The sequence below is a fragment of the Oncorhynchus masou genome, chromosome 12 (genome assembly GCF_036934945.1).
Source record: "Oncorhynchus masou masou isolate Uvic2021 chromosome 12, UVic_Omas_1.1, whole genome shotgun sequence".
Lineage (NCBI taxonomy): Eukaryota > Metazoa > Chordata > Actinopteri > Salmoniformes > Salmonidae > Oncorhynchus > Oncorhynchus masou.
This window is the reverse complement of record NC_088223.1, coordinates 46979491-47006568: the sequence shown is the minus strand read 5'-3', so window position 1 is coordinate 47006568 and position 27078 is coordinate 46979491. Positions and strand designations below refer to the sequence as shown.

The window sequence follows — 27078 nt, the reverse complement described above, 5'->3', positions numbered from 1 at the left end:
ATCCAGTAGAAATGTTGGATTACACAATTAGAAAGTTTGACTGCAGAATTGAATACACCGCATTGATGCAATAATGCTGTTGGTCTGATCGAGGTGTAAATGTGCGTAGATGCCTGAAAGCCCCCAGCTCCATTCTGTGGCCGAACACCTCAGAAGCCTCTTTAATTGGGAGGCAACCTGCAAGTCTGCAACCATAGCTGCGGGAAGTAGGGGTGCTGAGGGTGCTGCAGCAACCGCTGAAAAAAATAAAAAAATAAATGTGAATCACCCCAAAATAATAATTGCAACAAAAAAAATGAAATCTCACAAAAGTAGTGCACTGGGCCTTTACTAGACCTTGTATTAGCAGACCGGATGCCAGCAAGACAATTAAAGTTTTTCCCTGACTAGCTTGCGGTATGGTCTAGCTTGTGGCGTGTGGCACCTGTGTAAATAAATAAACAACCGAAAAAGTTGCTAAAGTGTATCATGATTATTTTTGTTGTGATGTGGCACTTAGATGGAGAAGACTACGGCAATGTAATGATGCAACCAGTCTCTTTGCAGCATCATGAGGTCCACCAGATGCATCAATCTCTTTGCGGTCCGAAGGAAGTCCTTCATTGTCAATGGAGCAGTCTGCAATGCTACGTTTTTTTGCCTTCTTGAGTAAGGCAGCTCCAAAATGCAGGAGTTTCACCCTAGCTTTCTGTGGTGGTGGGGCTCGCCAGCAGAATATAAATCTAATCAAATCAAATTCTATTTGTCACATGCGCCGAATACAACAGGTATTCAGAATACAACCTTACAGTGAAATGCTTACAAGCCCTTAACCAACTTTGCAGTTTTAAGAAAATACCTAAAAAAAAAGTAAGAGATAAGAAAAACAAGCAATTAAGGAGCAGCAGTAAATAACAATAGCTGGGCTATATACAGGGAGTACAGATTCAATGGCAATGCGTCAATGTGGCAGGTCGAGGTAATTGAGGTAATTATGTACATGCAGGTATGGTAATTAAAGTGGCTATGCATAGATAATAACAGGGAGTAGCATACAGAGAATTGTGCCGGATTGGCTCAGTTTTTTGCGATGATTGGCTCAGTTTTCTGTCACTCACGAGACAGTACATCATCCCCAATTCTAAGGTTAGAGCTCGAAAACTTTAGCCCCTTGGGTTCTGCCATAGAGTTATATTAGAAGTGCCCATCCAAGAAGAATAGAATGACATCAAATCACGTTATATCTACAGTAGCTTTGATTTGACTGATGCTGCGGCAGTATCAAAATCTTAGCTAGCAAGCATAACCATGAATCAATTCGACAATCAAATTGTTTTCAATCCTAGTCATATGAAGAGAAATTAGAGACAAAAAGTATCTGTGCTCATCGGCCATTGGACATAAATATTACACAAATTGGAAACCGCAAATTCAACAATGAGTGGTTTGGGAAGGAATCAGTGGCTAACTGAGTTCAAGACAACTGGGAACTTGCCAGAGAGATATGTATACCGTAGCTAAGAAAGTAATACTAAGTGTATGTTGAGAAGTAAGCTGTTGATAGCCCATGTGCCTCACCCTAATAATTTGGTCTATTTTCACTAAGGCGGTATTGTAAACACATCGCTCGTTGCCGCTCGTTGTTTCCCTATAACATGTTTCAGAGAAATGTAATCATCGAATCTCGTAAGAGCTTTCATTGTCTGTTTATATGTAAGAACGGCATGTCTGTCGCTGTACATTTCAAACGTGCTGAACAAATAGTTATATTGACTACGTCTGTCGTCTCTCGCTCATTGTCTTAATCGAAAAGACGGATTGCCTCTTATCTGCTTGTCGTTCCATAGTTTGTACAGCTCAATTGTCAGTAGAAAAAACATATCAGCCATATCAGCTATGCATTTTTTTAAAGGCACTGGATGAACTGTAGCAGTGGTAAGGTGTTGGGACTCTGCAGTTACGACAGCTTTATGTTTTATTGTTTAGTGTTGCGTTTTTTTTGCCCCACCAAGATTTACATGCTAAAATCGCCACTGGAAATTACACCTCACTGAAATTGCAATTCCCCGCATTCTCTCCACACACCAGGTGCCAATATGTTCATTCGCTGCGGGGCTCAAGGAGGCGGAGTTTTTAAGCCAGGTCACACCCCCTCCGCTAGGACTTCATGGTACTCAAGGAAAAACCTGAGGAGCGCAAGAGCCGGTCAGTGCTGTCAGTGTGCTGGTAAAATGAGCCATATCGAGACGCGACTCCCTCTCAAACATTTAACAAGACGACATCTTCAACGCGTCTAATCTTGTATTGCGAGTAACCACCGCTGGAGATTTCTAACCGTTTACTAGGCTACCTAACGTTGATCAATTGTTCCTTCTGTGCGTTGTGGCTGATTCTCTGTTGCGCTGGATCTGTCGTGTCAGAAGATGTGTGTGGAGAGCGATGGATGCGAGATAGAGGGCTGCAGCAGTTCTGATGAGGTGCACACTCTCTCGGGCAGCATGAGTCCTGGACTGAAATCTAACCCGGACCTCCATCCCTGCAAGCCCGGGCAGAAATTCCGAGCCGCGCTGCTTAGATGCCGGTCCCCGGCGGCTGCGGCTGGGATTCTCAGTTTTGGGAATGTGCTCAATTACATGGACAGATACACTGTGGCAGGTAAGAGCCCAACATTTGTCTTTGTGTAAATGCAATTATCACATCCCAATGAAGGACCATCGCGCAAGTGTGGAATTAGTTGTTTATTGTATGTTTGTTTTCTTCTATACAGCCCATGTATAGTGCAATTAGAACACATAGGCTACATTAGCCTACTTTGTGTATACCCTGCTCTTCCCAATGAGAACAATCGAACAATGACTCGATTGCCCACGCGCAGTGGGCAGTCGTGGCTATTCACTGTACAAAGAAGCAACAATGTCGTCTCCATATTCAATATTGGCTATTCTCACATGTATCATTTATTGGCAGGATATGGTGAAAGGTGATTCAATCAAATATATCAGTTCCTTTTATTTGTGGGGTGTCAGGCAGGAAAGAGCAGGGGCCTTGAGATATTGATTGGCACTGTCTTAAATAATCGCACATCAATTAGGATCGCCGTGTGTCACTCGGGGAGGCTGCTGCGGTGCGGTTGCTACAGTTCAGAGAATTTGAAGCGCTTTGGAATTAGGGGGGAGAAAAGACCAAAAGCATACTTTTATAATTACAAGGTTGTGTATATCGAAATATATATCAAAATAAATATACAAAGAGTTGCACATAGCCTACCGTGTTTCTGATATGCTGAAAGTGTTGTAAACATTGCTGCATTTAATCAAAGTTATGAAAAATGTGTGTTTATTCATCCACAACTGTCACATCAGATGTGGGGAAGAAAATACACTTCCTTGGAAATGTGAAGCACACTCTCTCTCCTAGAGTGTTGCCTTCCCTATGCATATGATAATGATTTCGCTGCTGGCATTTTCACAAGAGACCAATACTTTTGAAAAACACTTTTGAATAATTAACAAATCCTACTATGAGACTTTAAAGTGTTCCAGATTTCTATGAAATATTACCTTCAAGTTTGTTACAATATGAATTAAATAAATGTCCTTCCAATTTTTTAAAAATGAAGGATGTTCAAAAGCAGTTTTGCTCTGTGCCCCTGCTTGGGGCACAAATATTTGATTTGACAGCTCAGTCAATGAGACGTACATACACTTGGATATTCAAATTAGCTACAACATGGAGCCAATGGGGCTGCCTGCCCGAGCCCGGCTGCACCAAGTAAAATAGTATGGATGGATTCAGGAGTTGGGAACGCACAATGGAACTACTAGGACACTATACTAGAACAGTAATAAAGGCAGACTCATTTCTGTCCTTTGCTTTATCACTATATTCCTGATATTTTTGTTGTTCGCTACCTAACTTGCTAGTCGTGAAGCTACTTCTGCTACCTATATGAGTCAACAACAGCTAATTAGGTTTCCTCTGGACATATAACTTTTACCTACAAATAAGATTTAAAATAGATGGGAATCATGAGATGGTTGGTGTGTGGAGGACCTGCTTTCTTGTTGGCTTGCCAGCTAGCTAAGTTAGTCACGATAGCTAACGTTAGCAAACTGCTTGTAAATTGCCAGCAGGCCAACTTTTACAAACCACGTCATTTGAAATAGAAGTGACTGGCGAGATACTGTAGTTGTTTCATTGGCTCTGTCCTTTTTGCTAACACCAGCTGTGGCTTGCTTGGCTTGCTAGCTAGCATGCTTGTGTGGAGTGAGTGCACACTCCTGAGCCTGTATCTTCCCTATTCTCGAGAAAGATCCTTCTCCCCACCAGAGAATTTGGAAAAAAGGAAAAAGCTGCTGGACCAATCACACACGGGCCTGTCTTGGCCAAAGAGGATATCATGTTCCTTCCAAATTTCAAGCTTTTTTTTTTTTTTTTTTTTTTTTTTTTTACAGTTTGTTTCAAAAACAAGTTTGAGATGAGTGTTTTTTCTCTAATTTATGCTTTGGCCACAACTACAAGGAAAGTCAACAACATTAATTTGGTATGAGCAAACTGAATATGAGAATATAAAAATGAGATTTTCACTGGACAGTTACTTTAATCTAACCCTCCCTGCCTCTGGTTGGACCTACCACGTTTCCATAGAAACCACACTGCAGTTAACCAATACATTTTTTTGAGTGCTCAATTTAATTTTACGCATGATACACCTCCTTAAGCGCTGGAATACTACTTTGTGAAAGGATAGCCTATGCTGGATGCATATTACAATGAGCTGTCCAAAATAATGCAATACTGTGACTCTTAAGTTATTGAGGCGTAAAAGAAGATATTAACATAAATCTTGGGATGATTATCGGGATGTCATTTTCAGTTTGCTAAGTGTCTTATTCTCATTGTTTTCATCAGTGACTAATAGAACATAATTCAAGTAATTAAAATGATCAAAAGGAATGCGTCTCGCACTGACTCTCCAAAATCCCCAAATTTAAGGTACATTTTTTAACATCATTATAATATCAGATGAAGTCTGAAGAATCCTTTATTTGTGGGAGTTTAATTTGTAGGCTGATAGCATTTTTGGCACAGCTATCCTCTCCATCTTATTATGTTGCAGATGTTTCCCGTGTACCTTTTCCGTGGACTATAGAAGCAGAGATGTCCCCCCAATATAATAGAATATAGCAGACACAGAATAGCAGTGCCGTGTTATATCACCATGTGGATTGTTAGATTCATTTTGACATGTTATGCATTAGTAATGAGGCTGTGATTATGTAATGTGTTGTTTGTTACTGCAGATTGCTCGGTGTGCAAATGTTGTCCGCATATTGCGCAAAATCAATCACTGGACCTGCGCATTCTATTCCATAATGGAAGTGAAGGAGATGCCAATAGAATTCAGCTTTACGCATCTCTTCCAAACCACGTGCTGGACTTTGTTACTTGGTATGGAAGGGCCTAAACATACTGCCGCAGCAAGTAGAGCAGTCTGTTCATTGCGAGGAGGACATACAATAGTAGAGAGAGTGATATTGTGTAGCTTACTGTAGAGTAAAGTACTGCACTGACTAAATACACTGCTCAAAAAATAAAGGGAACACTAAAATAACACATTCTAGATCTGAATGAATTAAATATTCTTATTAAATACTGTTTTCTTTACATAGTTGAATGTGCTGACAACAAAATCACACAAAAATTATCAATGGAAATCAAATGTATCAACCCATGGAGGTCTGGATTTGGAGTGACACTCAAAATTAAAGTGGAAAACCACACTACAGGTGTCACGCCCTGGTCTTAGTATTTTGTCTTTTCTTTCTTTATTTGGTCAGGCCAGGGTGTGACATGGGTTTTGGTATGTGGTGTGTTTTTGTCTTGGGTTTTTTTCACAGGTATTGGGATTGTAGCTTAGTGGGGTTTTCTAGCTTAGTATATGGCTGTCTGAAGTGGTTCTCAATCAGAGGCAGGTGTTTATCGTTGTCTCTGATTGGAAACCATATTTAGGCAGCCATATTCTTTGAGTGTGTCGTGGGTGATTGTCCTTGTTTCTGTCTATGTGTTACTTTGCACCAGTATAGGCTGTTTCGGTTTTCGTGTTACGTTTCTGTTTTGTAGTGTTTATGTTTAGTTGTTTTTTATTAAACATGAATCTCAATAGCCACGCCGCATTTTGGTCTGACTCTGCTGGGTTGTTGCCCTCCTACGGCCTCCTCCACATCTCCTGATGTACTGGCCTGTCTCCTGGTAGCGCCTCCATGCTCTGGACACTACGCTGACAGACACAGCAAACCTTCTTGCCACAGCTCGCATTGATGTTCCATCCTGGATGAGCTGCACTACCTGAGCCACTTGTGTGGGTTGTAGACTCCGTCTCATGCTACCACTAGAGTGAAAGCACCGCCAGCATACAAAAGTGACCAAAACATCAGCCAGGAAGCATAGGAACTGAGAAGTGGTCTGTGGTTGCCACCTGCAGAACCACTCCTTTATGGGGGTGTCTTGCTAATTGCCTGTAATTTCCACCTGTTGTCTATTCCATTTGCACAACAGCATGTTAAATTTATTGTCAATCAGTGTTGCTTCCTAAGTGGACAGTTTGATTTCACAGAAGTGTGATTGACTTGGAGTTACATTGTGTTGTTTAAGTGTTCCCTTTATTTTTTTGAGCAGTGTATATCATCCATATAATCTATTTTATAATATATTTAGATATTAATTTGCATAATATTTAGTGTGTTTATTTTCAAACACGTTCACATTTATTAGCCCAGGTATTTCAGTTGGCAACCAGTTCAGATAGAACAAAATGTACAGATGAAGGCTTATGCTTTACTGTGAACACATGTCTTCAAAGTGTACCAGATGGAGGGAGATTGTCAGTAGGTAGGTGTGAGTATGTAGGGCCTCTGACAAAGGATATATCATCAAATTCAGATTCACACAGAGGTGATCTCTTCTCAGTTGGGTTATAATTGTTTTAGAGGCAGTTCTGCCTTTGATTTTACGCTAGATAGATATCACCACTAGAGACAAACAACTAAGGCGAGCTTCTGAATGATCTATTCTCAATGGGAGAGATAGTTAGCTGAGGTAGCCTCTTCCTTCCCTGTGCCGAGAATATGTTGATGTACAGTTGCATATCTAATCTCAGCATATGTAAGCACCATCTAAACACAATGCAGATAGTTTAAAAACCCAAATACCATAACAAGTTGCATATATATAATATTGGAGGAAATTATAGGAATAACTTTTGGGGGGGGGGAATACACACCAATTCAGCACTATGTGTACATTCAGAGAGTAGCTGGTGTCTATATTACAGTTCTACCAAATATTCATACCGCTGACGGACTTTCATGAGCTGTTTTGACTGCAACTAAGCATATGTAAGGTAATTTAGATTTTGTGCATGGTCATACCTAGTTATAACCAGTCATAACCATTGGCAAGTTACATAAGGGGCTCCATCTCTGCAGGTGCACTGTGTATCTGGGCAAAATCACTGATACAAGTCCCCCTCCACCCTCTGGTGGTATGGATAACTTGTTATTATGTCTCCAGAGAAGGGAAACCTTGATTTAAATAAAGGCCTTATCCATCAATTTACTATAGGTGGGATTAGGTGTTTTTGGTTGGGGTCAAATAAACCCAAAGTACATTTTGATACAGAAACACTAAACAATGATTTCTATTTTTTTTAAAGAATAAGTTGATTGACAAAGTCATGAAAATGGAACGTATTTGAATAAACCACCTTTGGGCTAGGATAACAAATGTGCCTCTGGGGTCAAAATGACCCCAAGTTGGAAGTGAATGAGGTATGATGGAAAGATTCACCCATTTTGAATGAATTGTTTTTATGTCTCTCTAAACTATGTTTTATCGATTCATTTCACGTTTATCGGTCATTTCACGTTTTCATGTATCTGATCTGAAGTAATTACAATATAGTAATTAAACACTGGAATGGTAGAATATGCAGAAGATGAATGTGCAAGTAGCGATACTGGGGTGCAAAGGAGCAAGATAAATAAATAAATAAATACTGCATGGGGATAAGGTAGATTGGATGGGCTATTTACAGATGAGCTATGTGCAGGTGCAGTGATCTGTGAGCTGCTCTGACAGCTGGTGCTTAAATCTAGTGAGGGAGGTAAGAGTCTCCAGCTTTAGTGATTTTTGCAGTTCGTTCCAGTCATTGGTAGCAGAGAACTGGAATGAGAGGCGGCCAAAGGAGGAATTGGCTTTGGGGGTGACCAGTGAGATATACCTGCTGGAGCGCGTGCTACGGGTGGGTGCTGCTATGGTGACCAGTGAGCTGAGATAAGGTGGGGCTTTACCTAGTAGAGACTTGTAGATGACCTGGGGCCTGTGGGTTTGGCGACGAGTATGAAGCGAGGGCCAGCCAACGAGAGTATTCAGGTTGCAGTTGTGGGTAGTATATGGGGCTTTGGTGACAAAATGGATGGCACTGTGATCCAATTTGTTGAGTAGAGTGTTGGATTCTATTTTGTAAATGACATCGTCGAAGTCTAGGTTTTTGTGATGCAAAACTTTCTTTAACCTCACAATGTCAATTTGTTTTTACATCGCATTGTTGAATCAGTTTACATTAATTCCAGAAAACACATTTTCAAAAACATGATTTAAATCCCTTTTAGTCCTGTGTATTACATGTAGCAAAAAACAATGGACAGTTAACAATAACAGAAGCTAAAAATAGCTAGCTAGGAGCTAGCTAACAGTTAGAAATTAGCATGCGGCCATTAGATAAACATTTCATAAAAAGTAACCTTCTAAACCATTAGCGTGGTTCATATGTACTAATGCAAAAACACTCAATATGAGCCCTCATTTGTAAAAAATGTGAACCTGCAATTCCACATGTGAAATTGAAGTTTTGAGGTGTGGAGAAACTGCAAATGGGATTTTCATGACAAACACTTCATTAATGGACTGGAAAACATCTCAATTTGGCTTTTGTGACTTCCTCCATCATGTGCATCTAGTCGTTGTGGTTTCAGTGCTGTAGAGAATATAATGATTAGCGAGGTGAATATCAAACAATTTTCTTCCCAGATACTACAGTATATTGTAGATGAATACTGTGGAAGCACTTCTAGTGCTGTGACAGGAGCAGGAGAGAGATGGATAGAGGGAGGGAAGGAGAAGAGAGAGAGAAAAAGAGATGGAAGAGATGGAGGGAAGGGGCTGAAGGTGGATTTCAGCACTAACCAACCCTTGTGAGGGAAGCTGCATTGGTGAGTGCAGAATGTGGTGCAGAGGGGGTCTCCTCTCCATTGAGTGCATGTGCTGCAGAGGGAGAGGGGTTCCTTTCACTGCCACTGCACCTGACCACTGCCTGATGTATTATGCATGTGCAGCATGTGCACAAGACCCTCGGAGAGAGAGGCAGGGAGAAGAGGGGGAGCAAGGAGGGAAGCAGGGGAGCAGGATGCAGTGACCTGGCTGGACTGATTTACTGAACACAACAGAAACTTATACTCTCTCCACCTTTACCTAAAATGACCACCTCCGAAGTTCCTCTCCTCTCCTGCTGTATTCTGACAGAGATGGTTGATGGTGTTGGTGTTAGTGCAATTAGTGTGGGCTGTACATCTTCAGTGCTGGTAGTAAAGTGTTCAGGGGGAGGGGTGCTGTGGTTAATGTTGTGTGGTTCACTCCTTATATGCCTCCACCCTCTCTCCACATCATCGCTCTCTCTCTCTTTTGCCATTGTATGACCAAGTATGATGGATCAGTACAGAAGACACAACATCCCTGGAAACGGGGGACAAGATGACCGTTATTTTCCAGTCGCCCTCTTTCACTCCCTTCCTCTCACTTCCTCCACTCCCTTCCTTTTCCCTCAATATATCCCTCCCTTAATCCCCTTCTCCTCATGTCAGGTGCCCATTGTACTGTATCCCCCCCCCATACACACACACTCAGGGTTTTCCCCTCATTTCAAGTGTGGCTGTGCAGGGAGGGGCTGACTGCAGTATAGTGGTAGCTGAGTGGTGAGGTGTCAAAGGAGAGTGGACACAGAGCAGAATGCAGGCTGCGTTTAGCCATAGCTTCCTCCTGCCTGCCCCTCCATCAAAAGGTCCTTGTGCTTCCAGCCATTACATTACTATAGTGGGCTCTCTGCTGTTTCATCACTGCTGCATTGTCTCAGGCTCACAGAGGGCTGCCTGGCGCCTGCCACCCATCACATCGCCTGATTCTCCTCTTTCTGCATCAATGATCAGAAAATGACAGACACACACACACACACACACACACGCGCACACACACACATGTACAGTTTCAGTCAAAGTCACAGGTACGTACAAAAACAAACACAGTAAGCAAACTGCTATTCATTATATACCTCTTGCCAACATGAACAGAAGAAAGAAAACTTCTGCTTTTGTTGATTGCTGTTGCCAGATGTTCTCTACTGGATTTGATTGAGTAATTTAACAAAGTCATGTCATTTACTGCCAATATTCTTTATAGAAGCCGTTTCAACCCAATGTGGCCATTTAACAAGGATCGACAGCCCTGGGACAGCACAATTAGAACGAATGGAACGGTTACGTTTTAAAAAGGAATTTCTAGATCTGAATACTACTGGTCCATATCAGCAAAGAAAAGCTCATTTACATAGGCTTACTGAACCGACAGAAAACAACACACCTTCTCATGGGAATTTTAGATGTCCCAGCCTCATAAAATTAGATTCTAATTATAATAATAATATAAAACACTCTTAATACCCTGGAAAAACATTTGAGTCCACCGGAATCACCAAACACATCCAGCCATCCAATCAATTCATATTTTCCAGCCTTCAAATTTAGACCATGCAACATAAAAAATACTCCCTAAAATGTGTATAATATAAATATGTATTATATTATATACAGTATATGCTTATAATATCCGTTTCCCTCCGTTCTTGTTAATGCTCTGTAATTTCCCACTGCTCTGTGTTTAATTCAAATACATGCTGGGAACTAGAGAGAGTGCTGCGGAGCACACAGGGTTGTGTCCCTAATGACACTCTATTCCCTACATAGTGTACCCTACATATGGGCCCTGGTCAAAATGTATGCACTATATAGGGAATATGGTGCCATTTGGGACACAGAAACAGTTATAATTTCTGTGGCCTCCACTATTTGCCCTCCCGGCTGTCTGTCTTGGTCAACAGACACATTGGTCGGTTATGGTAATCTGTTTTCAGTCAGGCAGAGCGAAGAGCCAAACCCACGTGTGATGTAGAAATGCTCAAAGGCCCGGGCCTGCCATGTGTCTGCGGCTGCATCTGAAAAATGTACTAGCCGTCAAATCCTTGCCTCCTACGTCCTTACTACCTCGATTCCTCTCAATGCAAATTGAAGGAGGAGGTCCGACAGAGGGACCTTGGAACCTTTCGTCCAATGAACTCTTGAAAGGATTTGACAGCTAGTAACATTTTCAGACACACCCTGTCTCACTGTGAGATGGTGGAGAGGTGGAGGGTGCCAGCTGAGCCTGCCAACTAACCCTGCTGTCTTCTAGGCGGTGTGGCCTCAGCTGTTTTGGTAAGTTCTGGGTCGTCTATGTCTTTCTCTCAGCCGTAACTCAAACATAGACCGACGAGCAACACCGCCCGTCTCGCTCTGGAGGCCCCGGGCCATGCCATGACGGTTTGAGTGTTGTTGGGTAAAAACACAGCAGTCTGTGATGTGTGTGTGTGTGTGTGCATCCTTGAGTGTGGTTGATTTCTTAGCCTGTGATGTGGTTGTTCCCTTCCTACTCTATTTATAGAGGGCTGTGAAGGGGCAGCAGGGCTGTATATTTGTAGAAAATGAGTTTGAAATGAGCCCATAGGGCTCAGGTCAAAAGTAAGGCACTATACGTAGGGCACTACAAAGGTAAAAGGGTTCCATTTGGGATGCAACCTGTGGTTGATTGCTCTGTTCTGTATATCAGAGTTAGTTGATTTGTGATCTAGAACACACTGTCACTGAGTTATCATTCTAAATACAACAGGACTATTAGTGAGAAGGGGATTGGAGTGGAGGAATCTAGGGTTGTGTCCCAAATGGCATCCCAAATGGCATCCTATTCCTACTACTTTAGTGCACTACCAAAAAAAGGGCACTTTGTAGAGACTAGAGTGCCCTTTGGGATCTATCCCTTGAGAGTAAGAGCCAGATGAGTTACGATGGCCAGTCTAGGGTCTCTCTGTACAGTCTGTCCAGAGTTTATGGGTCCTGATGGAGCCATTCTACTGTAGCACCAGACGTTTGTATGCCTCTTGGTTTTTAGGAGACTAGGATTTAGAGTGCTCTCTGAGAGTGTAAGACCCATTTAAATTAGATTTAATTTGCTGTCGTTGCTCTCAACGCTCTCAGACACAGAATCATAGCGGTGGTCTTTCCTCTATTCCCCTAGTAGACAGTCCAAGCTCCCCAGCAGATTATGATAAAGACTGGATTAGCTGTTTAGGGGAATATGGGGGTCCAGGCGGGGGAGGGGGGCAGACGGCTGGGCTCCACTTAAATTTATTTGAAAGATGTGTGTGTCACCCCCCTGTAGCCATTTAGATGCTCTGTCCTCACCCCAAACCCAGTCAGGTTGGAGGGGCCTTAGAACAGCCTAATCTGGGTTCGGCAGATGAAGGGTGGAGACCAGAGCAATAGATTATTAGTGTTTTTCTCAAGGCATCGGGGTTCTATTTTGTCTCAGTCAAACTGTTAATTAGGGGCCTGTGATGATGGGGGATAATCTAGCACCTTGAAGGACCCCCTGGAGACTTAAATAATGCCCCAGTCCAGTATCATCAGACTTCGCAGGAAGGCTGCAGGGGAGGGGGGTTGACTGGAGAGGAAGAGATCAAGATCAGGATGCACACACACACACACACACAGATTCAATTGGGCCAGTGCTGGCCAGGGCTGTTCAACGGCACCTGTGATCCAAACGAGAGCCAGGGGGGGCTGAGCCCCAGTACCTTTGGTTATGCAAATTTTGCCTACAGGGCAATTCCATGTTAGCGGAATTACGCTTTGATTTCAAAGTTTACCAAACCATACAAGTCTATGCACAAGAAATACTTTAAAACATTTTCACTGAAACATTTACAAAAGCTATTGGAAGAACTGTGCAGATACAAACTTTGTTAACGGAGTTATGGTAAAATCTCTCTCTGGTATTTATGCGACCATGTTTTCCTAAAACGGTTAAATATTTGCTCCGATTTGAAGGTGCTAAACATAGGATTTGTTATAATCTTTGCATTGTAATTTCAGAAAATGTCCGTGATATATCTGCAGTAATGGTGGAATGACCCACTAGTGTTGTGATTGGGTGTGATAGTCACCTATTGATTTCTCTCTCCGGAGCGGAATCTGTTGTCATAATGGGAAAGCTGTTCTGAATTTGTAGCTGTGTTATCTAGTGGAAATAGCTCTCATTTCCTGGTGGCAAAAATGTTACACTGTTCGCTCAGTTTCAGATTATGTAAGAAAATTAGCACTGAATAGTGTAGGAAATCACTGTACCATCCAAATCGGTATGAAATATCTTTTCAATAACACAAAATATTGTTTTTACAGCTTTTTGAAGCAGGTGGACCAAAACCAAAAGTACCAGTTTTGGTCTGCCAGCTTCAAATAGAGTAGCTGTAAAAACTATATTGTTTGTTATTGAAAATATATTTCCAGCGATGTTCATGGTACAATGATTCCCTACACTAAATTACAATGCAAACATTCTAAGAAATCATATGTGTAGCACCTTTAAGATTCAAAGATGTCTGCAGAAACAATGGGGTTTCAGCTATGACCTGGCACCTTGAGTTTGAAATCAATCTCTTTTGGTTATTGAACTACATTAAGTGAAGTGGATTTACACCCTGTAATGGAATTACGGTGACGAAATTACATCATTGGTCCCTGATCTATACTAAACAGCAGTGTTGTAGTACTCGAGTCCGGTCATGAGACCACATATTGAGTGTCTTGGCCTTGTCTCGGTGTATGATACATTTTTACTCGGTCTTGACTCGGTTTCGGATAATGACTTGGTCTCTCGTTCAGTCAGTGCATACAAATGCTTCGCCAGACTAAATATCCACACTACTTTCATGACACATTTATTTCTTATCTCCTATTGAGACTTGGGCTTCCTACTTTACTGGTAACATTACTGTCCTTTACTGTCACTGAAAAATATCATCAAACTTTGTCGCACTCATCAGAATTTCCTTGTGGGGGAAATTGTTTCAAAGGTGCGCCCTCACTATTAGTAAGGGGAAACCAGGGGAAGTTGTAAATTATTTGATCTTTTTATCTATTATAGACCTGTTTGGGTTAGCTATAATTTGTAGAGTAGCTCTCTATTGCCCTCAGCATGCATTTTTTCACCATTCTGAATGTCTAAAGAATCCATACGTGAATGTTCTTCTGAAATATGAACACAGATCCTTTTGAACTCTTTATGGTGGCGATATGACACAATTACAATCATGGTCTTGAACTGGACTCAAATTTTTCTGGTCTCAGTCTTGACTCGGTCTCGGACCCCTTGGTGTTAACTCGGTCTCTCATATTGTACTGTACTCTACTCACTGTACTGTACTAATCAAATTTGTGAAATATGTCTATGATAGGTTCAGATTTGGAAGTTAACATGAAGGCCAGGGTGGACTGACCAAATTTCAACTCCTTTTCAACATCCATGGACGTCCGGTGTCAGTCAGTGCTCAGTGGGTGAGGATGCTGGTTACAGTAGATGTTCCAAAGGTCAGCATCAGTGGCCTGTGTGAAAGCCAGTTGATGCTAAATGTGTTTATGTTAATTAACGGACAATTACCGTGCGACCGGCATTTATTTGCTTGATAATCACTGGCTGACACAATTTTGTGACTGCCGCAGCCCTAGGAAGAACATATGTATCTTTGTAGTGACTGGGTGTATTGATAAAACATCTAAAGTGTAATTAATACATTTCACCAGGCTAAAAGGGATATGTAATGCATCCTTTTTTCAAATATATTTACCAGTAGATGCCTTGGTCTTTGTGGTTAAATCTGTGTTTGATATTCATTGCTCGAGTGAGGGACTTTACAGATAATAGTATGCGTGGGGTACAAGGATGATGTAGCCATTCAAAAATCATGTTAAACACTATTAGTGCACACAGAGTCCTTGCAACTTATTATGTGACTTGTTAAGCAAATGTTTACTCCTGAACTTATTTAGGTTTGCCATAAAAGGTTTTGAATATTTATTGATTTAAGACATTTCAGCTTTTCATTTTTTATTAATTTGTCAAAATTTTGAAAAACATAATTCCATTTTGACATTATGGGGTGTTGTGTGTAGGCCAGTGACAAAAAAAACTAAATTTTATCAATTTTAAATTCAGACTGTAAAACAACAAAATGTGAAAAAAGTCAAGGGGTGTGAATACTTTCTTAAGGCACTGTATGCTGCTATGAACTTCACTTGTCTGTGCTCATGAAAAAAACATTTTGTGTAGGAGTATACGTAGAATTTCACGTAGAATTGCATGCAATTTTTTACCTGGACCCTACTAAAACCTGTGCCTCGTGTGTAGCCTAAATCCTAGAAATACCTCTGCTCTACTCTATGCCACTACGAAAATACAATTATAGATCCATGTCCAACTCTCCCATCTTCCCCACCCATCCCGGCTCGCCCCTGGTGTAGGGCTGCCTCACCTCTCAATTTTACCCCGCCACACACACGCAGGGTGGCATTTAGATGACTCTCTTTAAGATAAACCAATTAGACAGTGTCATAAACAGGTTAAGAGATGGCCAGCCATTTTGTGAGGGTGATCCATTCAGGGGAGTTGGGACAGCCACAGGGGACTGGGTGAACCAGTCTGACATGCTCGGCTTCTTCCTGCCTGGCCACCCCTGGAGTTGCTGGTTAGACCCCTGTGACTGTGACTGCTGGCTGGTTCTCAGTGGCTGGTCCTCACTGACCCAGCTGTCAGTAGAGACTACAGTGGCCTGGGCTGTGGCAACATACTGTTACTGTACTGTAAGTCTACTGTATTTCTCGCTCTCTGTCTGTCTCTTCTCTCTATTCTCTCCCCTCTCTCTCTCAATTCAATTTCAATTTAAGGGTTTTTATTGGAATAGAAAACATGTTTACATTGCCAAAGCAAGTGAAATAGATCATAAACAATAAAAAATTAACAGTAAACATTACACTCACAAAAGTTACATGTCATGCATAGGTGTAATAGGTGGCAGGGAAGTCAGGCGCAGGAGAGTCAAATAGTGTAAAATGGAGTCTTTTAATAAAGTTCACAGAGTATGCTGCATAACACTAAATGTACGTAAACAAACATGGGTACGAGGACCCGACACGCACCTATACAACATCACACTACACTGACAATAAAACAATCTCTGACAAAGACATGAGGGGAAACAGAGGGTTAAATACACAACAGGTAATGAATGGGATTGAAAACAGGTGTGTGGGAAGACAAGACAAAACCAATGGAAAATGAAAAAAGGATCAATGATGGCTAGAAGACCGGTGACGTCGAACGCCGAGCACCGCCCGAACAAGGAGAGGCAACGACTTCGACAGAAGTCGTGACAGTACCCCCCCTGACGCGCGGCTCCAGCTGTGCGTCAACACCGGCCTCGGGGACGACCTGGAGGGCGAGGTGCAGGGCGATCCGGATGGAGACGGTGGAATTCTGATAACATGGAAGGATCTAACACGTCCTCCACCGGAACCCAGCATCTCTCCTCCGGCCCGTATCCCTCCCAGTCCACGAGGTACTGAAGGCCCCTCGCCCGACGTCTCGAATCCAAAATGGATCGAACAGAGTACGCCGGAACCCCCTCGATGTCTAGAGGAGGCGGAGGAACATTACGCACTTCAGCCTCCTGGAGCGGGCCAGCCACCCTCGGCCTGAGGAGAAACACATGGAACGAGGGGTTAATACGGTAATGAGTGGGTAGTTGTAACCTATAACATACCTCGTTCACTCTCCTCAGGACTTTAAACGGCCCCACAAACCGCGGACCCAGCTTCCGGCAGAGCAGGCGAAGGGGCAGGTTTCGGGTCGAGTGCCAGACCCTGTCCCCTGGTGCGAACACTAGGGCCTCACTGCGGCGACGGTCTGCGCCAATTTTCTGGCGCCTTATGGCACGCTGAAGGTGGACGTGGGCTGCCTCCCAGGTTTCCTCAGCGTGCCGAAACCAATTGTCCACCGCAGGGGCCTCAGTCTGGCTCTGATGCCAAGGAGCCAGAACCGGCTGATACCCTAATACACATTGAAAGGGATTAAGGTTAGTGGAGGAGTGACATAGCGAGTTCTGAGCCATCTCTGCCCAGTGCACGAACTTCGCCCACTCCCCCGGCCGATCCTGGCAATAAGACCGCAGAAACCTACCCACATCCTGGTTAACTCTCTCCACCTGCCCATTACTCTCGGGGTGAAAACCTGAGGTAAGACTAACCGAGATCCCCAGACGCTCCATGAACGCCTTTCAGACCCTTGATGTGAACTGGGGACCCCGATCAGACACTATATCCTCAGGCACCCATAGTGCCGGAAAACGTGTGTAAACAGGGCCTCTGCAGTTTGTAAGGCCGTAGGGAGACCGGGCAAAAAGAGGAGACGACAGGACTTTGAAAACCGATCCACAACGACCAGGATCGTGGTGTAACCCTGTGAAGGTGGAAGATCAGTCAAAAAATCCACCGACAGGTGCGACCACGGCCGTTGAGGAACGGGTAGAGGTTGTAGCTTACCTCTGGGCAGTTGTCTAGGAGCCTTGCACTGGGCGCACACCGAGCAGGAAGAAACATAAATCCTCACGTCCTTAGCTAAAGTGGGCCACCAGTATCTCCCTTCAAGACAGCGCATCGTCCAACCTATCCCAGGATGACCAGAGGAGGGTGACGTGTGAGCCCAATATATCAATCGGTCGCGGACAGCAGACGGAACGTACAGACGACCAGCTGGACACTCAGGGGGAGAAGGCTCTGCACGTGACGCCCGCTCAATGTCCGCGTCCAGCTCCCACACTACAGGCGCCACCAGACACGAAGCTGGGAGTATGGGAGTGGGATCCATGGACCGCTCCTCTGTGTCATACAGCCGAGACAATGTGTCTGCCTTAACGTTCTGGGAGCCTGGTCTGTAAGAAAGAGTAAACACAAAACGAGTGAAAAACATGGCCCACCTTGCCTGGCGAGGATTCAATCTCTTCGCCTGCCGGATGTACTCCAGATTGCGGTGGTCAGTCCAGATGAGAAAAGGGTGTTTAGCCCCCTCAAGCCAATGCCTCCACACCTTCAAAGCTTCTACGACAGCTAACAGCTCTCGGTTCCCCACATCATAGTTTCACTCCGCCGGGCTGAGCTTCTTCGAAAAGAAAGCACAGGGGCGAAGCTTCAGTGGCGTACCCAAACGCTGAGAGAGCACTGCTCCTATCCCAGCTTCGGATGCGTCCACCTCCACTATGAATGGCAAAGAGGGATCCGGATGAGCCAGCACAGGCACCGAGGTAAACAGAGTCTTCAGGTGCTCAAAAGCCCTGTTCGCCTCAGCCGACCACTGCAAGCGCACCGGGCCCCCCTTTAGCAGTGAGGTAATGGGAGCTGCCACCTGACCAAAACCCCGGATAAACCTCCGGTAGTAATTGGAAAACCCCAAAAACGCTGCAACTCCTTTACCGTGGTTGGAGTCGGCCAATTATGCACGGCTGTAATGCGGTCGCTCTCCATCTCCACTCCTGAAGTGGAAATCTGATTGTTGATTGTTGGAAAAACAAGCATTTCTCAGCCTTGACATATAGATCACCAGGGACACATGCTCGGCGCGTGTAGGAAGACAAGACAAAACCAATGGAAAATGAAAAAAGGATCAATGATGGCTAGAAGACCGGTGACGTCAAACGCCGAGCACCGCCCGAACAAGGAGAGGCAACGACTTCGGTAGAAGTCGTGACATAACAAAAGAATAAAGACATTTCAAATGTCATATTATGTATATTTACAGTGTTGCAATGGTGTGCAAATAGTTAAAGTACAAAAGAGAAAATAAATAAACATAAATATAGGTTGTATTTACAATGGTGTTTGTTCTTCACTGGTTGCCCTTGTGGCAACAGGTCACAAATCTTTCTGCTGTGATTGCACACTGTGATATTTCACCCATTTAGATATAGGAGTTTATCAAAATTGGACTTGTTTTCAAATTCTTTGTAGGTTTGTGTAATCTGAGGGAAATATGTTTCTCTAATATGGTCATACATTTGGCAGGAGGTTAGGATGTGCAGCTTTTGGGTCAGGTATTCTGCCACTGTGTACTGTCTGTTTAGGGCCAAATAGCATTCTAGTTTGCTCTGTTTTTTGGGAAATTCTTTCCAAGTTTGTCAAGTAATTATCTTTTTGTTTTCTCATGATTTGGTTGGGTCTAATTGTGTTGCTGCCCTGGGGCTCTGTGGGGTCTGTTTGTGAACAGAGCCCCGGGACCAGCTTGATTAGGGGGCTCTCCACCAGGTTAATTTCTCTGTAGGTGATGGCTTTGTTATGGAAGGTTTGGGAATCGCTTCCTTTTAGGTGGTTGTAGAATGTATAGTCTCTTTTCTGGATTTTGATCATTTGCCGGTATTCTGCTCTGCATGCATTATTTGGTGTTTTACGTTGTACACGGAGGTTAGTTTTGCAGAATTCTTCATGCAGTCTAAATGTGGTTTTTGTCCCATTTTGTGAAATATTGGTTGGTGAGCGGATCCCAGACCTCACAACCATAAAGGGCAATGGGTTCCATAGCTTTTCAAGTATTTTTTTGCCAGATTCTAATTGGTATGTCGAATTTGATGTTCCTTTTGATGGCATTGAAGGCCTTTGTGGAAGTTACCTGTGGCGCTGATTAGGCCGAGATATGTATATTTTTTTGTGTGCTCTAGTGCAATGGTGTCTAGATGGAATTTGTATTTGTGGTCCTGGCATCTGGACCTTTTTTGGAACACTATTATTTTTGTCTTTATGATATTTACTGTCAGGGCCCAGGTCTAACAGAGTCTGTGCAGAAGATCTAGGTGCTGCTGTATACCCTCCTTGGTTGGGGACAGAATCACCAGATCATCAGCAAACAGTAGAAATTTGACTTCAGATTCTAGTAGGATGAGACCGGATGCTGCAGACTGTTCTAGTGCCGTTACCAATTAGTTGATAAATATGTTGAAGAGGTTGGGGCTTAAGCTGCATCCCTGTCTCACCCCACAGCCCTGTGGAAAGAAATTTGTGTTTTTTTTGCCTATTTTACACCCAAGATCTTGTTGTTTGTATACATGGATTCTATAATGTCATATGTTTTTCCCCCAACACCACTTTCCATCAATTTGTATAGCAGACCCTCATGCCAAATTGAATCAAAAGCTTTTTTTAATCAACACAGCATGAGAAGACTTTGTTTTTGTTTGTTTGTTTGTTTGTCAATTAGGGTGTGCAGGGGGAATACATGGTCTGTCATACGCTAATTTGGTAAAACGCCAATTTGGACATTTCCTCAGGACATTGTTTTCGCTGAGGAAATGTACGAGTCTGCTGTTAATGATAATGCAGATGATTTTCCCAAGGTTGCCGTTGACGCATATCCCCGGTAGTTATTGGGGTCAAATTTTGTGCATTGGGGTGATCAGTCCTTGCTTCCAAATATTCGGAAAGATGCCAGAGCTGAGGACGATGTTAAAGAGTTTAAATGTAGCCAATTGGAATTTGTGGTCTGTATATTTTATCATTTAATTTAGGATGCCATTAACCCCACAGGCCTTTTTTGGTTGGAGGGTTTGTATTTTCTGCTGTAGTTCATTCAATATAATTGGAGAATCCAGTGGGTTCTGGTAGTCTTTAATAGTTGATTTAAATATTTGTATTTGATCATGTATATGTTTTTGCTTTTTGTTCCTCGTTATCGAGCCAAAAGGATTGGAGAAGTGGTTAACCATACATATCCGTTTTGGATAGATAACTCTTCGTGTTGTTGTTTTCCAATTTTCCCAGAAGTGGTTAGATTCTATGGATTCTTCAATTAAATTCAGCTGATTTCTGATGTGCTGCTCCCTTTTCCATTGTGTATTTCTCTATTGTTTTAGTGATTCACCATAGTGATGGCGTAGGCTCAGGTTTTCTGGTTTCTCAATTTCTTCTTAGGTTTTGCATTCTTCATCAAACCATTTGTCATTGTTGTTATCTGTCTTTGGTTGTCTGCTTGAAATTTTTAGATTTGATAGGGAAACTGAGAGGTCAAATATACTGTTTAGGTTTTCTACTGCCAAGTATACACATCACAGTGAAACCTTATGTTCAGGAAATTGTCTAGAAGGGATTGAATTTGTTGTTTCCTATTTTTTGTGGTGTAGATTTCCAAACTATTTTCCTTCCGTCTACAGCATTTCTTAATATTATTAAATTCCTTTGGCATTGATGCCTCATTATTATAGTGTTCACATGTTCAAGTAGAGTGTGATTTTGCTGTAATCTGATAGGGGTGTCAGTGGACTGACTGTGAACACTCTACAATACTCTGGGTTGAGGTCAGTGATAAAGTAGTCTACAATACTACTGCACAGACATGAGCTATAGGTGCATCTACCATAGGAGTCCCCTCAAAGCCTATCATTGACTATGTACATACCCAGCATCCAACAGAGCTACAGGAGTTTTTGTTGGTTATGTTGTCGTAGTTGTGTCTAGGGGGCATATGGGGGAGGGAATGCTGTCACCTCCAGGTATGTGTTTGTCCCCATGTGTGCTGATGGTGTCGGGTTCTTGTCCAGTTCTGGCATTTAGGTCGCCACAGACTAGTACATGTTCCTGAGCCTAGAAATTGTTTATCTCCCCCTCGAGGATGGAGAAGCTGTTATCGTTATGGGGTATGGAGATCATATTGGGGGAATATAGGTAGCACACATTAGTTTATTCTTTCTCTGTTGAGATCATTTCTAGCCAGATGAAAAATGTTCTTGTTTTGACTAATTTAATGGGTGGGTGAGGTCTGCTCTCTACCAAATTAGCATACCCCCTGAGTCTCTTCCCTGTTTCACACCTGGTAGTTTGGTGGATGGGACTACCTAGAGGGCAACCATCTCCTTTATACCATGTTTCTTGTAGGATGACAATGTCTGTATTTCCAATTTCTTTGATGAAGTCTGGGTTCCTGCTCTTTAGGGCAAAGGCAGATGACCTCAGACCTTGTATATTCCAGGATGAGACAGTGAAAGCTTTGTGTTCCATAGTGTCTAGTGTTGTATTTGTGTGGTTTAGGCTCGGACCACCACAGTAGGTGTGAGCAGAGCATGTTGAGCATCTGATACATACCTCTAAGGTCACAGGATGGGGCTTGGGCGGGTGTAACAGTTGGGGTTGGGCCTGTTGCTCTGCTCACAGCCTGGGCATATGTCCTGCTGTCATGTTGAGGTCCTTGCCGTAGGGGCGGGGGCATGGGGTGGGCAGAAGGGTCATAGGTCTGATATGGTGGCCTATATAGGGTCTGGCCAGGGTTTGCTCCGGGTGATCTTAGCTAGTTGGGGTGAGGCTGGTGATGCTGTGTTCTGGGTGTATGTCCTCTTGTTGTGGATTATCTCGGTGCAGGTCCTTCGGGGGGGGGGGGGGTCTGGGCGAGACAGGTCTGGGCGAGACACCCTCCCAGACATAGCTGCGGGGTGTCCTTTGCTCTGTTACTCCTGTGTGTGTCCATCTCCATTCTAGCATGGCCAAATGATCCACCATTTTAAAACTCCTCAGAGATTACAAAGAGAACACATAACATGATGTAGCTCTGTAGGTTTCTGTCCGTAGCACTACATTTGGATAGTCCAAATCCGAAGCATAGAAAAAGTAGGTGGAACCACGTAACTATTTCAGTGCCATACAACTTAAAATGGAGGACGTTTTTTGTGACATTTTCCCGTATGAGGATCCTAATATGTTTTTTCAGATTTCCTCTATAGACAGTCACAGAGAACCCAAAGTGTCAAAGTCTGGTATCTCTGAAGAAGCCTTGTTCAAATTGGACATCATGCTACTAAATTAAAGTTTGGGGGTAGGCCTCCCCGCCTCCGCCCGACTCCGCCACATCAGACTTGGCTGTTGTCTGTCGTCTCCCTCCTTTCCTCCTCTCTCCTTCCCTCCTGTTTTTATAGTGTTCACATTAAAGGCTCCCAAACAACAACAGAAGCATTAAAGAGATGGAAAAAAGCTCTAGTAATTTTGTTTATAGACTTGTCTCTCTCTCTCTCTCTCTCTTTCTCTCTCCACAGTGGTTTTTTCCATCTGCTTGGTACTGGGAGTGGCTCGGCTCTCAGAGTTGGTCTAAGAGTAAGAAAAGCCACACTGTACATCACCATTATATGGGATATAGTCTCTCGTGACAGACTATACTGTGTGAAACACTATTTATATATTGGGTTAATCTATCATTTCGTGCATAGGATTTGAGTGGAAAATATGTCTTAGTGGATATCCAAGGCACCTTTTTTTCACTGTAGACAATCAGATAGAAAGGCTGTACAGTAGGCCTAGTTGTGTTTTGATAAAATATTTGATTTCCTGCCAGAGCTCTTTTCCCGAGTTGGTTTTCCCTGGGTTCTGTTGAAGCCCACTCGCTAGCATGCGATTCCCATTGCGGAGGGAAAACAGTCTGTGTTATTTAGGGCTCCGATTTAGCCAACGTCTGTAATAGTAAGCAGTGGAATTACACACCGCCTCTTCCTCTGTCAGCCACCGAAGCTTTCATGTGGTCAAGTCACCCCCTCACCCCTTGCTCCCTAAGTATGATCTGACCTCATGCCCTCTTGTTTTGGTCACAGAGGGGTGAGGGTTGACTCTGGTGGACATTGGTGTAATAATGGGTCTGTGTTATTTTAGCATTGACTTGGTATTTTGCATTCCTCACCACAACAATGAGGCCAGAAATACGTGGTGTAACATTCTAGTGTAGATATTTACAGTGCCTTCGGAAAGTATTCAGACCCCTTGACTTTTTCCACATTTTGTTAGGTTACAGCCTTATTCTAAAATGTATTATAGTTTTTTTCCCTCATCAATCTACACACAATACCCCATAATAACGAAGCAAATACAGATTTTTTTTACATTTTAGCAAATGTATACATTTTTTAAATTAAAAATAAAATGTACATAAGTATTCTGACCCTTTACTCAGTACTTTGTTGAAGCAGCTTTGTCAGCGATTACAGCCTCGAGTCTTCTCGGGTATGACGCTACAAGCTTGGCACACATGTATTTCCGGAGTTTCTTCCATTCTTCTCTGCAGATCCTCTCAAGCTCTGTCAGGTTGGATGGGGAGTGTTGCTGCACAGCTATTTTCAGGTCTCTCCAATCTTATTTGTCATTGTCTGAGAGTCCTTTAGGTGCCTTTTGGCAAACTCTAAGCAGGCTGTCATGTGCCTTTTACTGAGGAGAGTCTTCCGTCTGGCCACTCTACCATAAGGGCCTGATTGGTGGAGGGCGTGGATCAGAAAACTAGTCAGTATCTGGTGTAACCACCATTTGCTTCATGCAGCGCCACACATCTCTTTCGCATAGAGTTGTTCAGGCTGTTGATTGTAGCCTGTGGAATGTTGTCCCACTCCTCTTCAATGGCTGTGCGAAGTAGCCGGATATTGGCGGGAACTGGAATACGCTGTCATACACGTAAATCCAGACCATCCCATGAGGCCGTGCGTTATCATGCACCTGAATGGCACCTTAATGGGGCACAGGATCTCATCACGGTATCTCTGTGCAATCGAATTGCTATCGATAAAATGTTATTGTGTTCTTGTCCGAAGCTTATGCCTTCTCATACCATATCCCCACTGCCACCATGGGGCAGTCTTTTCACTACGTTGACATCGGAAAAATGCTCTCCCACACGACGCCATACACGCTGTCTGCCATCTGCCCGGTTCAGTTGAAACCGGGATTCATCCATGAAGAGCACACTTCTCCAGTGTGCCAGTGGCCATCGAAGGTGAGCATTTCCTGAAGTCAGTTACGACGCCGAACTGCACTCTGGTGAGGACGACAAGCACGCAGATGAGCTTCCCTGAGACAGTTTCTGACTGTTATGCAAACTCAAAGTTTCATCAGCTGTCTGGGGTGGCTGGTCTCAGATGATCCTACAGGTGAAGAAGCCGGATGTGGAGGTCTTGGTTGGTCTGCGGTTGTGAGGCCAGTTGGACGTACTGCCTAATTCTCTATAATGACGTAGGAGGTAGCTTATGGTAGAGAAATTAACATAAAATTATCTGGCAACAGCTCTGGTGGACATTCTTGCCGTCAGCATGCCAATTAAACGCTCCCTCAACTTGAAACATCTGTGGCATCTGTGGAGAAATGCTTACTGACAGGGTTGTAAACAAAAGTCACAAAAGTTGAGAGGAATATGCTTTTTGTATGTATGGAACATTTCAGAGAACTTTTTTTTCAGCTCATGAGACGTGGGACTAATCCTTTGCATGTTGTGTTTGTATTTTTGTTCAGTGTACTTTAACTGTGGTCCCTGTCAATAGGATTTGCTCCCTGTCAATAGGATTTGGATGAGGTTGAGTACAAAAGGATTGTTTCAAAATAAGCCTTGTTTTCTTACAACAGGATACAGATAATGAGTAGTAAGAGACCAATCTGTTTGATCATGTTGTCAGGGCTCTAATCAACACCTTTTCTATTAATCTCAACATGACACATTACCACAGAGTCCTTCCGAAAGGAACCCAGTTGTCATAATCAGTCCCCCTATCTATGTTCCATGTCATTTGTGGCCACTTCTGAAGCCTGTTCTAACAGTCACACAAAGGGAGAGATGAGGAATGGACCTAAGTGGAAATAAGGAGAGGGAGGAGAGGGTGTTGTCCCTTCCACTTATATGGTTTGTCTTTAGATTATAGTTCTTAGGTATAAGGATTGGTGTGGTGGACAGGAAATGGCAGTACTGGAAGGACACCACCATGGTTTGTTCACTCTGGATGGCAACAAAACGCATCATAGAGAGGGGAATATCCCAGCCTTCAGTATGAATTTGAAAGTAGTGCTTACGTATCTACAGCCCCGTCCTTCAGTTTCACAGCAAACCAAGTGGTGGAGCTGCCATCTTCTTGGTTTTTAGTGTTAGGGAATGGGCTTTTAAGATAGTATGTCGGTACTATCCAAGCCTTTAAGAGCTAGGGACTGTCCCAGTCAAACCTCCAAACTGTTCCATAAGCAGCAGGATTACTCTCTGTCATGCTGTAGTTAATGATTCCCTTAGGGTGGCAGGGTAGCCTAGTGGTTAGAGCATTGGACTAGTAGCCGAAAGGTTGCAAGTTCATAACCCCGAGCTGACATGGTACAAATCTGTCCTCCTGTCTCTTAACTGACTCTTAACTGACTTGCCTAGTTAAATAAAAAAAATAAAAAAATATTTTTTTAAATCAGCTGTGCCTCTCATTATTTGAAGGGATTAAACTGTGTTTACCTGGAAGACCTGAAACTCAGAAAGACAGAAAGACACCAGAGCATTACAGAAAGTATAGGAGAGAGGGATTTAAAGGTGCTCTGAACACTTCACAAACTCCTGTGTTATGATGATGATGCCTCCATGTCAAATAACAACTCACTCCCCCATATTACAGAAATGGAATTTGCTTTTTACTCAGTCATTTTACTCCCTGCATTCAGTTTTTGCACTTTAAAAGTTGCAGAATAAATGCATGTTTAAACCGATAATTCAAACCTCATCTCATCTAGTCTCGTCTTATCTCATTGCTAGTTCCTACCACCCTTCAATTCCCCTTCTGCCCTTCCCCACTATTTTCACAGTGGTCGCTTTGATCAAGGTATTTTCTACACTCGAGTCTCATAGTGGGGCCGATCCACACAGAGGGTGTAGTGGTAGAGCAGTATGGCTGTGAGGAGGCGTGTCAAAGACTGCCATTCACCCTGTGTCTTGTCCCCATGTAGATCCAAAAATGTGACATTTCCACACACATGCACACACACACTCACGCGCACACACACACACACACACACACACACACACACACACACACACACACACACACAC

The 27078-nt window shown here is 43.2% G+C and overlaps 1 protein-coding gene across 2 annotated transcripts in view; it reads left to right on the top strand.

The window, feature by feature from the left end:
* The first annotated feature begins 2170 nt into the window (after window positions 1-2170).
* Window positions 2171-27078, top strand: part of spns2 (SPNS lysolipid transporter 2, sphingosine-1-phosphate) — a 147428-nt gene continuing 122520 nt past the window's right edge. For both annotated transcript variants that reach the window (XM_064980791.1, XM_064980792.1), the window contains exon 1: window positions 2171-2634. In XM_064980791.1, coding sequence (XP_064836863.1) covers window positions 2403-2634 — 232 coding nt within the window. In that variant the 5' untranslated portion in view covers window positions 2171-2402. The remainder of the gene's footprint in view (window positions 2635-27078) is intronic.